General features: G+C 43.9%; 1 protein-coding gene across 2 annotated transcripts in view; it reads right to left on the bottom strand.

Annotated features, from left to right (window-relative positions):
• Positions 1-13,060, bottom strand: part of LTBP1 (latent transforming growth factor beta binding protein 1) — a 1,022,847-nt gene that overhangs the window by 170,054 nt on the left and 839,733 nt on the right. Inside the window, exon 20 of one of the 2 annotated variants that reach the window (XM_069234696.1) lies at positions 2,744-2,866. The exons of the other annotated variant lie outside the window; for it this stretch is intronic. Coding sequence (XP_069090797.1) covers positions 2,744-2,866 — 123 coding nt within the window. The remainder of the gene's footprint in view (positions 1-2,743; positions 2,867-13,060) is intronic. 2 annotated transcript variants of the gene reach the window in all.

Here is a 13,060-nt window from a genome sequence, read left to right as displayed (position 1 = left end):
CATTACATCAGCAGGCAAGGGGTTTGGTGCTGGTTACTTCTTCTGACAAACTGTGGGTATAGAAGATTTGCACTGTCAGAATCCTTATTATGGCCCCTTAGCAAAGATAATATTTTGCCTTGCCAACTGTAAATTTGTATAATATATAATTTTATGTTTCAATGCCTAATGGTTTCTTGTGGGAAACTTTAAGCTCAGTACAGGGGGCCTCAGTCGGATATGGTGACAAACCACCGATAACAGCAGTAGGTCTGATTAGTTACTAGGGAAGATGTTTCTGACACCATGGGTTTGATTTGTTTATTATGAAAAGTTATGATAAACACAGTAGGCCTGAAATATTGATTAAGAAAAGCATATGTTAAAGACAATAGGTATTTAGGGGGATTGTTATTGTAATGTGTTAAAGCCTATAGATAGGTATTTTGTTACAGGAAATGTCATAGATTACCTTTATAGGGAAGGGTTGTGGTGTTAGTTACCGCCTCTGACAAACCCTGGGGTAGAACATTTGCACCATAATAATGTTTGCTAGATCTCTTTTTAGCTGTCTGACACAATTCTGTAAAAAACATTAAATAAAATATACATCAGTATATAAATCTGTACCCATGTGGATCCATAGTGGGACCTTGGATCAGCTCTGTTCTGCCACTGGTTTGTCTGAGTGTCTTTACACTCTGCTTCCGCCCTTGACAGCATACTGCATGGTGTAATAGTTCAGTCAACATTAGTCATTGGCTCTCGTGCCCTGTATATGATGGGATTTCCTACTCACTTGTGTACATCCACCAGCAAATTACTGTGCTTCAGTGTTGGAACTCATTGGCCAGTCCTTTAGTTTTCAAGTTTCTTCTTTTAAAGTTTCCCTTTTATTTCTTTGCTTCTCCTCGTATTATTTTAATAATTCTTGAAAGGGTAATACAGCTCTCTAGGCCAGTGCAGCCCAAAAGTTTTTAGAACCAAGACCCACTTTTTTGAATGAAAAGTTTCACAGTCCACCTATCTTTAATGAACATGAGGCAAGTATTTTTCGTAATGTAACTTAAGTGTGTGGTAGTACACTGTCATTTAGACAGCATATTTTTCACTGAAATGTACACTAAGGACCAGATTTATCAAAGGTTTTGCGTCGCTCTTGTTCCACACAAGGGGATGCAGGGCGACACATAACCTAGAATGAGATTTACCAACGCACGCAACGGCACCTTGCAAGGCCCTGCATTGCTTGGTAAATCTGGAGTAGTGCAGGGCAGCACAGGTCACTGACTTGCCTTATTCTGCCCCAGGCAGGCATCCATCCGTGGAGCATGTGTTTTCCAATGCATTCACCCATGGATTTTGGTGCACTCCCAGATTTACCATGAGTAGTAGACCTTGCAATGCTTCTAGATGCTACCTGCACAACAACAATCCTGACTTCAAAGCTGGCACTCGTCCACCATGGTGCAAGGGTGTCTGCATTAGCTCTAGGGCACCACATAGTGAGCCAGTGCAAGGAGGATAGGAATGCACCATATAATGTAATTATGGTGCATTCCTGCTCTCTCCTTGTCATGCAGCACAGCACAGCAAGGTGTCTTGTTGTGCAGCATTGCATGACATTTTAATAACTCTGCCCCTAATTCTGCACAGACATAAAATGTTGCTGATAAAACTATACTGCTCACAAATGATAATGTGTAGAAATGGGGTTTCAGTGAATATTGTTTTGTGCATCACCAAGTAAGGTGTCTTAATTTGTTCTGATCCTATTGAAATCTTTGTTTCCATCCCAATTCAGAATCACAAACAAGTGTTTAATTTTTTCTTTCATAACAGCTGAATGCATACCGTTCATTTACAGGTATTTTGCTGTGTTACGAAAAAATGAAGTGTTTTCTTTTCACACTTCATGTACCCCAGAAATATTTTCACATAATTCACTTTACTTTTCTTTGACTGCAAGGTAAGAAGAGTTTTTAAACACCAGGCTCAATGTTAAAAAAAATAATAGGCAATAGACATAGCCTGACGTTTGACCTTTGTCCTTGAAGTGCATCAAATGTGAAAATATAAATACAGAATTTAAAGGCATCTTTATTTGTATGTGTACTTTCACGACCCACCACAAATCGACTTGCGACCCACCAGTGTGTCACAACCTACAGTTTTGCAAACACTGCTCTAGGCAGTGCTCATTAGTCGTTTGCTTGCTGCTTATTTCATCTGCATTGTGCCTCATCCCATGTGGCCACTTCCTCTAGAGCAGGAAACCATTGTGGAATGCTGCCACCCATAGTGTAGCACTGTTTTACCATTCCAAGTTGGCCAACATCTTGGTTTAAAATGTGGCAGCCGCCATAGAACTATAAAACCCTTTAAAATACCTCAGCAAGACAGGCATCTGCTCCTATATTTAGTTTTGTTACTGCAAGCATATGACTGTCATGTTTATAAAGTAGCATGTTTTATTTGTTTCTTCTTGTATTCTTTTAATTTATCTTGAATATGTTGTTGACTTTGTGTGTGTCTTAATGTGGTTGGTTCAGTGGGTGGATGCAAGAATGAGTCAGTGGATAAATAAATGCGTGAATGCAAGGTTGAATGCCTGAGTGCATTTGTCATGACTTGCTGAGTGCCTAAGCCCATCAGTTGCACAAAAGGCGCTGTCATTCATAAGCCAGGCCTATTGACATTGCTAATGCTACTTCCACAGAGGAAACGCAAGTGATGGATCGAGATTTTGCAGAATCAAATTTACCTTGGCACTCTCTTCTGTCACTACTCAGCTCGTAACCCTTGTGGCAGGTACAAAGGTACGTCCCCTCCAGGTTTGAACATTCACCTTTCATGCAGACTGAAGATTCCTGGCATTCGTCTATATCTTTTTTAAAAAGTACAAAGAAAAATGTGCAACAAAATTAAGTCTATACTTCTCAGCGCAGAAGGTCTAGGTCATTAAGTGTGAACAAAATCACTAAAAAATATGAAAACATTTCAGCACCTGACATTTATAAGTGTATACCATATAAGGCTGCCTTCAGCTCAGTGCTCATTAGCAACTGCTACGTTGCAGCTAATGACTTTGTGAGTTGTTTGCCACATTTACTTCACTTATATGTACCTGTTATTTAGCAAACTTGAAACTCATCTACAACCAACCATACTGAGTCAGTTTCATCTACTCCTTTTCATTTAAACTCTATAATCGCTTTGGAAATTCTGTTACATCAAGGCAATTTCCTAGCAAGCTATTTAATACAATTTTAGCTAGGAACGTTTTCTAATAAAATACATATAGATTTACTTACAGGGCCTTTCAGTCAACCTTCTTCAATAATTGGTGTGCTTTAGCATCATACGCCTTTTGCGTCCGTCCACCATAGCATATTGCATTAGACACAGGGTCAACCCACTGCAGCCATTGGCTTACCTAACTGGGCATCTGTAAAATGTAGTGCCAGGGGCTACTGGTGCAATTCATTATTACACTTTCAAATATATATATATTGCCTTGAAAAATAATGCTTTTTTTAATTAGGCATGGTTCCAGACGCTGCAACCCATCACTGCTAGTCGGCCACTTGTATGTCCCACATCTTCATACAACAACCAGTCACAAACAAAATACGCCTTAGCAAAGCCAAACGTTTGGCAGCCAATGCCAGACCAATCTGCTTTGCCAGTGTATCTTTAAAAAGCAGCTTAAAACATTGCAAGGCCTCAATAAATATAAGGAATGGGGGATATTTTCTCGCGTCAAAACAGTATTCTATCACTGCTACTACTTATGCTCCCTCTGTACCAACTACATGTACCAATGACTTCTGATTAATCTGATTAGCTTGTTAGTGATATTAGTACTATTTTCACAGTACTGACTACGTGTCTACCATGTGTACAACCCCTACTATGAATACCAATACTGTTGGTACTACTACTGGCACTACAAGCAGAAGAACACTAATTCTTGATATAAAAGGTAACACTAGCAATAGCCCTAAGTTTATACGTTCAACTGCTACTTTCAGTCTCACCCCCACTTCTCCCTTCCCTATGACTTGCAGTAGTGAGGCAATATGTTCTACTATTACTAGAAATACTAGTGGAAATGCTATTTCACTGTTTCTACCACTTATGCACGCACTACTACTGGTCTTCGTGGCATTACAAGTAATATAAGTGCTTCAACTGCTCAAACTATGACCCAAACTATTACTAGTAACACTGCTAGATATGCAATATAAATGCTTCAACTGGTCAAACTAGGCCTCAAACTATTACAAGTTCTAGTATTAAATTCATACTAGTTGTACTTCTATGGCAACATTAACCTCTAATATTCTTGCTACTTGTGCAGCTTCTACTGCCCATTTACTATGTTTAGTATTAATAGTAATACTACCACTGGTAAATCTGCAATTGCTTTTTAATGTGAGCGAGAACCCAGTTTCTCATGTTTTTCATTCAGCCAGATAAAAGGTAACTCTGTGAATAAGCAGCCCAAAGTATAGGTTACTCTAAGAAATGTATTAGCTGTAAAGAGTTTGACTCGAAGCGTTCGTCTCTCCTATTTATTATTTTATTTCACAGACCAAGTTGCCTTCTGTCAACTTCAAAGAGTCACACAATTAATGGCTTTAGTGCAGATGCACCCCATACACTCCTTCACCCGCTTAGTATGATGGAGGTGAAGTAGAGCATTCCGTTCAAGCCCACCTATTGGGCAAATGTTTGGCAGTACTCATTGACTCCCCTGACAGATGCCAACCCGAAAATGGACTTAGGATCCTTGGGCAGAGTCATGACCATCTGAAGCTAGGGCATTAGTGAGTGACTATGGTGTACACCTTGTGCACTGTCGGGTATGCACCTACCACCAAACGTGGAAGTGGACTAAGAAAGTCCAGTATGGTGTCCATATCACTACAGCATAGTTAAACTCAAACAGAAACTCTCCTTCAGGGATGCCCAACGTAGGTCCAGCACGGCCTACTAGCTTAGGCTGTGGACTAATAGTCTACGCTGGATCGTCTCCTTGGGAGCGAGACCAAAACCGATTTGCATACGGTTGCTACCCCTCAGTAACGGCTCAGTTGAGGTAAAAGTATCGTAATGGACTGTTACCAAGAAAAAATGCGAGGTGTTCTGATTACTTTAAAGATCTTTTTTTTTTTTTTTTAAAGTGGACCCCAATTCCATCAACTGGGAAAATACCTTTGAAACTCAACGAGAGAACATGTATATTTTGTTCGAAGTTGAATGAGCCCTCATCATTGTTATTAAATGGCGCGTAACTGGACGACATTAATGGAAGACAGACCTAATTACATATATATTTTATCTGAACCTGGCATGCTGTGTTCTTTGTGTCAGTAACGTACACAGTATCCATTAACATGCCATACCAGGGCCGTCTCTAGCAGGAGGCCATTGTTACGCCCACCTCCAATGAATAGTGGTAAACACCCTCTTCCCCCTCCCCCGTAGCACCCCAGGAACACGTCCCAATAGCTGTCTATCCCTTGGACAGAGGGTGGTCCTGACACACGCCCGCGGAACCAGCCCGTGCCACCTTGTTTACAACCGCTCGGCACAGCAAACTTGCAGCGCCCTGAGTTCAGTCAAAAGGATGGTGCGGCTGGCAAGTCTAGAATCACGCTTCCCAAAGTCATGCACAAGTCTTATTAGCGGATCTGTCTGGCGCAGTCTCTCTTTAACCCATCCCCTGAGAGCAATAAAGCAATCTAAAATCTAATAAATTACTTTGTAACAAGCGCAAATGAGTGGATTTATTAGGATTCAAATTGGTTTTAGGGAGCCCCAGGGACTGTGTTGCGCTATCCATCATGGTGAAATGGCAGTGCATCGTGGAAATCTGGCCTCGTTCTAGGAAGTATGACATATTTCACATTCACGGTGAAGAAAGCAGTTTAATGTCACACTGGTCTTGGATTTAAATAGCCGTCAATAAACTTTAAAGATGATAGAAAAATATAGTGAGGTAACACTATGAACACATAAAATTGACATTGTTACTCCCAATATAGCTCGGATGAACCAACCAAATGCTACATTCAAACAGTCATGCCGCGAAAATAACATTATTTTCTATTTGAATTATAGACTGGTGTGTTCCTGCAGAACCGCTGACATTATATTGTGTTCTGGGAAAATAAATGACAGGTCGAGGAATCTCATAAAAGCTTTCTCATGAAGGGGGAACGCGTGGTCAGGCGGCTCACGCCTCTCCTCCACTCCTTAGCACGTGTTTTTATATTTATATTGCGAACTTACCTCATACTGGTGTTGGGTTCTTTTTCTGCTTTCTCACATTTAATCCGCTATTCCTCTATTTTCACGAATGAAATTGTTAACCGATTTTGGAAGTTCTGTAACGTCTTCACTAATTAAAAACGTAAACACGTCCTTGATTTAAGCAATATTTTCCCCAGACATTTATTACATGTCCTTTTAAATTAACCACGCCTTTTCCTTAAAAAGAGTACCATTAGGAGAGACTGCATTCTCTGGGTCCATGGAATCCAATTAAAAAAAAATATTTTTATTATATTTTCTCACAACAAACACTATGTACAACGATACACATATCAAGCAAACCTCCAGGTTTCTGCGGCCCACAGATGCACAGGAAACGTCAAGTGGCAGTGTAAGCCTGAAGTCAGACTGAAGTCATTAAACACTGAGGCCCAGATATCAGTGGCGGCCGGCAGCTTTAGGAGGGAGGGAGCGGGCGGGAAGCACACACACACAGCCACACACACACTCATTCTTTCACACACAGACACGCACGCACATCCATTAACAACACTCATAGCATTCAAACATGCATGCACGCACCAAACATTCATTTTAAAACATCACACACACTCATTCTTTCACGCATGCACGCACGCACATCCATTAACACTCATAATATTCAAACATGCACGCCTGCACCAAACATTCATTTTAAAATATCACACACACTCATTCTTTCACACACACACGCACGCACGCACATCCATTAACAACACTCATAACACTCAAACATGGACGTGCACACCAAACATTAAATTTAAAACATCACACACATACACACACACACACACTTACCTTCAGCTTCCAGGTCCCAAGAGGGTTGGGACTGCTGCCTTCCCTCATTGGCTGACCTTAGGTAAGTGTGTGTGTGTGTCCCAGCCTCCTCACAGAGTGGGATGGGGTCAGTGAGACTGCTGACCCCACCCCACTCTGTGACGAAGTGTCACTGATCGATACTCGCCCTGGGCGCTTCAGGGCTTAAACCTGAAGCGCCCAGGGCGAGTGTGAATGGGTGACGCTTTCCTCGTCACCCAGGGGAGGGCCTCGAGGCACCTTTGCTGAGCTGAGGAGGTCACGCCCATAGGAGCTGTGACCTCCTCAGCCCAGCAAAGTTCAGCTCAGGCAGCCAGGAGTCTGCGCAAATTGCGCATGTCTCACTCCTGACTGTCTGACCTGAACATGGAGAGTGTCTGTCAGGCTGGCCTTTGTTCAGCCTGACAGACACTCTTCATGAGGGGCAAAAGGTGGGGGGACGTGTCCCCTCCGCCCTAAAGGCGGGCCACCATTGCCAGATATAAAAGCCCCTTGAATCATTCCAATGCCACATTAGTGTCATTTTTTTTACGATAATGTGGCGTTGGAAGGCCAAAAACCCTGCACCATATTTACAAAGTGGGGCAATGCCAGGCATAATGTATACAAGGGGGTGTTCCGGCGCTAGGGTGGCTATAAAAATGGCACGAATAAATCGAAGAGATTTTTTTGTGTCATTTTTATCGACATTTTTAACACCTGCTAAAAGGAGGCGTTAAAGGGAGGCTCCCATTGTTTTCAATGGGCCTGTGGGTGCTTTACAGAATTTGCGTCAACATTTTTTTATGCTAATCCTACAAAGCGCCGGGCTAGCACAAAAAATTATGACGCTAGTACCTCTGACTACTGTCATGGTGCGCCATATTTTAAACACACGACCACATGGTAGTGTTAGGGGGGAGCTACGGGGTGCAAGAAAAGTGGACCTGCACTAGCTGCAGTGCCACTTTTCATAAATCTGCCCCTTAAAGCCTTTTTTTAGATCTCAGTGAACGCACCAGTCCCATATCTCCGTAAATCCCTCATCAGTCCTCCCCCATCGCTCGCCATTAGACTCGGACCAATGGTTCCATATCTTCTGGGGTCAATCCCGCACGCTGTAGATCAACACCTCTGCCTGTCGTCACCACTCCTTATTGGATTCCCAGTCTCTCAGTGTCAGAATCAGTGCACAACCCTAAAACCTTACCACGTCCCTCCTTGCCACTGCTAGTGCAACACTGCAGAACAAAAGTGGGATCCCCTCCCCTCAGATACCCCAGCAGATCAACCAAGGATTGAGCTTTAAGACCTCCCTGAGTGCCTCTGAGAACCTACATTAAACCCCCTCTTAGAATGCCCTCACTCTCGGGCACCCCCAGAGTGCATAGAGCAGCATTTCCCACTGTCCACAGTCCTTCAGGCAGCGGTCTGAGTCACTCCTCCTCGTATCACAGAGCTGAAAGTGCTTAAAGTATGCCCAGTGTAGAAGCTTTAACTGACATAGCAGGAACCGTTCCTGATTGGCAACCTCACCAGGGTATTTACAGGCCGCACTCCCACTCATCTTCCTCTGTCCTACTCAGGTTTCCCTCCTTTCTCTCTCGCAGCCTCTGTACCAGGGCTTGGCTATTGCTGAGGAGTGGGGAATACAGCTGTGAAATAGCACATCTGCTAAGCAGGATGGCCAGTTCGTGATACTCCCATGGGCTCTCGTCCTCTAGATCATGAGGGCAGGGGATCCGTGGTGTCAAGATGGACCTAATCTGTAGATATCGTAAAAAATGCACACAGCCCCAGAAAATCATACTGGCTTTGCAATTCCACAGCCACCTGTTGTAACCCCAGGGATCACTCACTTTGGGAATGCCATTCATATCCCAGCACCGGTGGCCAACACCCTTTGGAGCTCTGCCAACGCACCCGAGTCCCACAGCAACATCTCCAGTGTCAAATGACCCGCACATCCCAGCCTTCATTTCCCGTGCCTCCACATCTGAACCACTGAGCCAGTTAGTTTCGGTAGACACCCTGCACCAAGGATCCACAGTGTTAATCCATAAGGCTCCAGCGCCCGCCTGTCTGCCAACAGGACTGGCTTACAGCTGATCCTCAAAGGTACAGTCATTGACTAGCAGTAGGTGTGGCGCTCAGTGGTCCAGTTGAAGATCTGGCAAGGTAATACCCTCATCCACCAGTCTCCTCGCCCGTCCGTATCTCAAGTGTGATACCCCAGAGAAGGACTCTAACCTCTGCCTCCACAGTTAGGAAAAAAGAACCAGGACCTTGAACAATGAATTTTGCACCATATAAAGGAATTTAGGATGAAAAATAATTTTATACAGGGCCGCCCTTCCGAGCAGGAACAGAGGGAGCAGGCACCAGTGTTCCACATCCCTATAGAAGCTCTGCAATACCTGACCCACATTTAGGGTATAAAACAAATTACGGTCTGCGGTCACATAGATCTTCAGGAAAGTGAACCTGAGGTCAGAACACACCAACTGCTGGGGTCAGTCACCCTGAGGCTCCCAACGGGGCAACGGGTACGTTATGGATTTATCCAAATTGATAGTTATGCCAGAGAAGAAACCAAACATTTTTAAGATCTCCTTGACCTTCGGTAAGGAGTGGTCCGGATCTGTTAGGTAGAGCAAGACATCATCTGCATAAAGGGTACTCACATCCCTCCACTCACCATCCCAGCGGAAACCCCGCAACAGTGCATCCCGCCATACACAATTTGCCAGCTGCTCCATGGCCACCACAAAGAGCAACAGAGAAAGGGGGCATCCCTTGTTGGTGCTCCTGCCCAACGCAAATTCCTCCAACAGCATCCCATTGAGCTGCACCATCAGCCTATGGTAAAGTATGCTCACCCACACCTGGTACACAGGGCCAAAGCCCATATGGTAGAGGAAAGCCAGCAGATAGGGCCACTCTAAAGAATCAAATGCATTCTCGGTGTCCAATATCAAGAGAAGTCTCAGCTCCTGTATGTGGATTTGCCAAACAACTAAAAAATCACAGAGATTAAGATTTGTAGATCTGTGGAGCATGAATTGATTGATCCGGTGTCACCATGCCATCCATCACACATTATAACCGTTTCACCAAGGAAACACCCGGAACAACAACTACGAAACCACAAAGTCTTGGAAAACGAAAGCAAAACAATGTTTTTTTTTTCCACGACTTCCTGGTTTTCGTACCTTAAACATGCATGTCTGAACCACGTACATGCGTGGTTAAAGCACAGAGGAAGGGAGTCGGAGTCAACGCGGTGAAGGAGGAGGTAAGTTGGGCTAGGACTGGGGCTGTTTTTGGGGGGTCGGGTGGGGGGCTCAGGTGATTAGGGTTTTGGGGGGATGGGGGTCAGAGCTTAGGTTTTTGGGGTGGGTTGGGGTGTTTAGGTTTTAGGGGCAAGGTGGGGACTCAGGGTATTTTTAGTTTGGGTCCCCCCCAGGCCCTGGAGGCTCCTCCACACCATCTGATACCCCTCTGGGCCGTCAGCAGTCGCGGAGAGTGCCCACCACGGCCCAGCTCAAATCGCTGGCCACCACGCAGGCTCCCGCCTGTGGGCAACTTCTGAAATGTGGCCCCAAAATCCTTTCCTCCGGTTCCGCAGATTCTTACAGGCACTCAATGTCACTCCTAGATCCCCTATCATCTGCAGGATGGCATGGGACTGGGACAGATGGCACAGAATTCTTGCACCAGCAGGCCAGTGTCAACAGAGCTCTGGGCTATGAGTCCGTCTCTTTTGTTTTTGGCCACACACCTCATGGAAACCATTTCCACAGAATGGGGGTGGTCACAATGTTGTGGGGAGTGATTGTCAGGATTCAGTTTGCACAGGTCTCAACCTTTTGCAACAACTTGGCGGGTGAGATTTAAAGATAGGGTCTCATGCATGTTGATACTCATTTTAACAGGGAGAGTCCTCGGAGCTCAGCTCTTTAGTGTAAGAGCTTCGGAATTCCAGACAACATGGTCTTTAAGTGGGGAGGGTCCAAACAGTTTTCAGCACAGGCTGTAATTAAAAAAACACAAAACAAAAAAACTGTCTTTGAAACGGGTCCCCTACTCAGGTACAATATTTATGTCCTAGCTTTACAGTGGAAAAACACAGTTTTGTCTTGGCAATGCGCGCATAGAAGCCTTTAGGTAATCCAATTCAGCAACGCTGTCCTTGTTACTTTTCACACATTTTACTTCATGTTGCATGGCGTATGTGCCCCTATTTCCTTGGAGTATTTAATCTTCCAAGCTGTGTTTCTGTAGTTTTCTTTTCAAGTAACGTATGATATGAGACTTGTATGCTGCATACTGCAAGTTGAGTCAAAAGTAGGTGTCTGGGTGAGTTAAGTGAGTGGATAATGTTTATAGAATTGAAAGCTGTGGTTTTGAAGCAGAAAGCAGTGTGAGTTTCTCTCCATGGAAGTCACAGCATCATAATGGTGTTCCAACTACATGCTCAACAAGCTTTGGCCTCCCTTCAAAGCAACAAGAATGATAGTCACATCTACCAATTGTTATTATCCTTCAATGGGATATTGTATGAAAGATGTACACAGCTGTGAAATACTGACAGTGCTGTGGGTGTTTGAGGGACGATGGTGAAGTGGGGGAGAAGAAAGGAGGCAAACTCACAAAGAGAAAGTGAAAAGACAGTGACGGGGAAGAAGAAGATGAAGTGATAGACATGCAGATGTCAAGACCTCAGAAATTGAGATATGTGCAAAAATAAGAGCCGCACGATTGCAAAAGAAAGTGATGTGAAGTGAACAGAGTGAGTTGTTGCTCAATTACCTGATAGTGAACAAAATTCAGAGTTAAGAAGCATTGGTAAAGGCATTAGGTCTAGTGCGTAAATGTTGTGTGATGTACTTGAACGAAATAACACAAAGCACAGACGGAGGATGTAATTATTGGTCACATAACCCTCCCTGTCAAACAAAGGATTCTAATTTACAGGTTTTTGGCCATGGCCATAATTATATAGACCATATCTCTTGTACGGGATTAATAATTATGTTGCTTTGGGTATGACACTTTGAGGGAGCCTCCACCCTTTACATCCCACTAAAAGCACTGCAGCTGAACTCCACATCACATAGCAGGAATGCAATGAAAAAGAGGCTTGTTGGTGGACGTGGGGACCCCCAGGACTTGTTATGCATGAGTTGAGAGCTATGAGTTCAACAAGGATAGATGAAGGAGAGTCAGTGTGCCAGGTAGTGGTGAAGAACATGCCATCTAGTTTATATGTGGTGGTGTCCTCCATATAACAGGCCAATAGAATATTCAAGAGTTGGTATTGAAAGAATGAGGAATTGAGTTTATTAAGCGATACAGTGATTCTGGACGCTCTATACGAGTAGGATGTTTAAGAACCTGGTTCTATTGAACATGCAGGTGGTTTGGGGGTTTATGTGATTGAGGAGGAGAATGGGGCTGGTACAGCAGTTTTTCAAGGGAGGAGGGCCTGATTTAGAGATTGGCATGAGGGGACCTCCAGCATTAATGTGATAGGGTGCTCTCTCTGCCAAACAGATGGCCCCTGACATACGGGTGCTGCAGACATAAGATGTAATCATCAGCATAATGTGGCCCTTCTTGATATTTTGTTGGCTACCAACGGTGTAACATTGACATCCTTGAAATATTGTGGGAAACCTCTTAATTATAATTACCTTCTCTTTCACAATGATGGCCAACTCTTGAATAGTGATGGTCATCCCAGACATACAGATTGTTGTCCCCAGCACAATGGTGGGCGTCACTAAGATAATGGTAGCTCGGGCATTATTGCCCTACTATTGTCACTCTTGGTATTATGGTGGTCATCCCAAGCGTAATGAGTTCTATCTCTGGTGTAGTGGTTGTTATGTCCAACATAATAGTAGCCTTCTTTGGCATATCAGTTGTCTTGCCATATTGTGGGCATAGTGGGTAAATTATT

This window comes from Pleurodeles waltl, chromosome 5 (assembly GCF_031143425.1).
Source record: "Pleurodeles waltl isolate 20211129_DDA chromosome 5, aPleWal1.hap1.20221129, whole genome shotgun sequence".
In the NCBI taxonomy this organism is placed as follows: Eukaryota; Metazoa; Chordata; class Amphibia; order Caudata; family Salamandridae; genus Pleurodeles; species Pleurodeles waltl.
The sequence above is the reverse complement of the archived record's forward strand: the minus strand, read 5'-3'. Positions and strand labels throughout refer to the sequence as shown.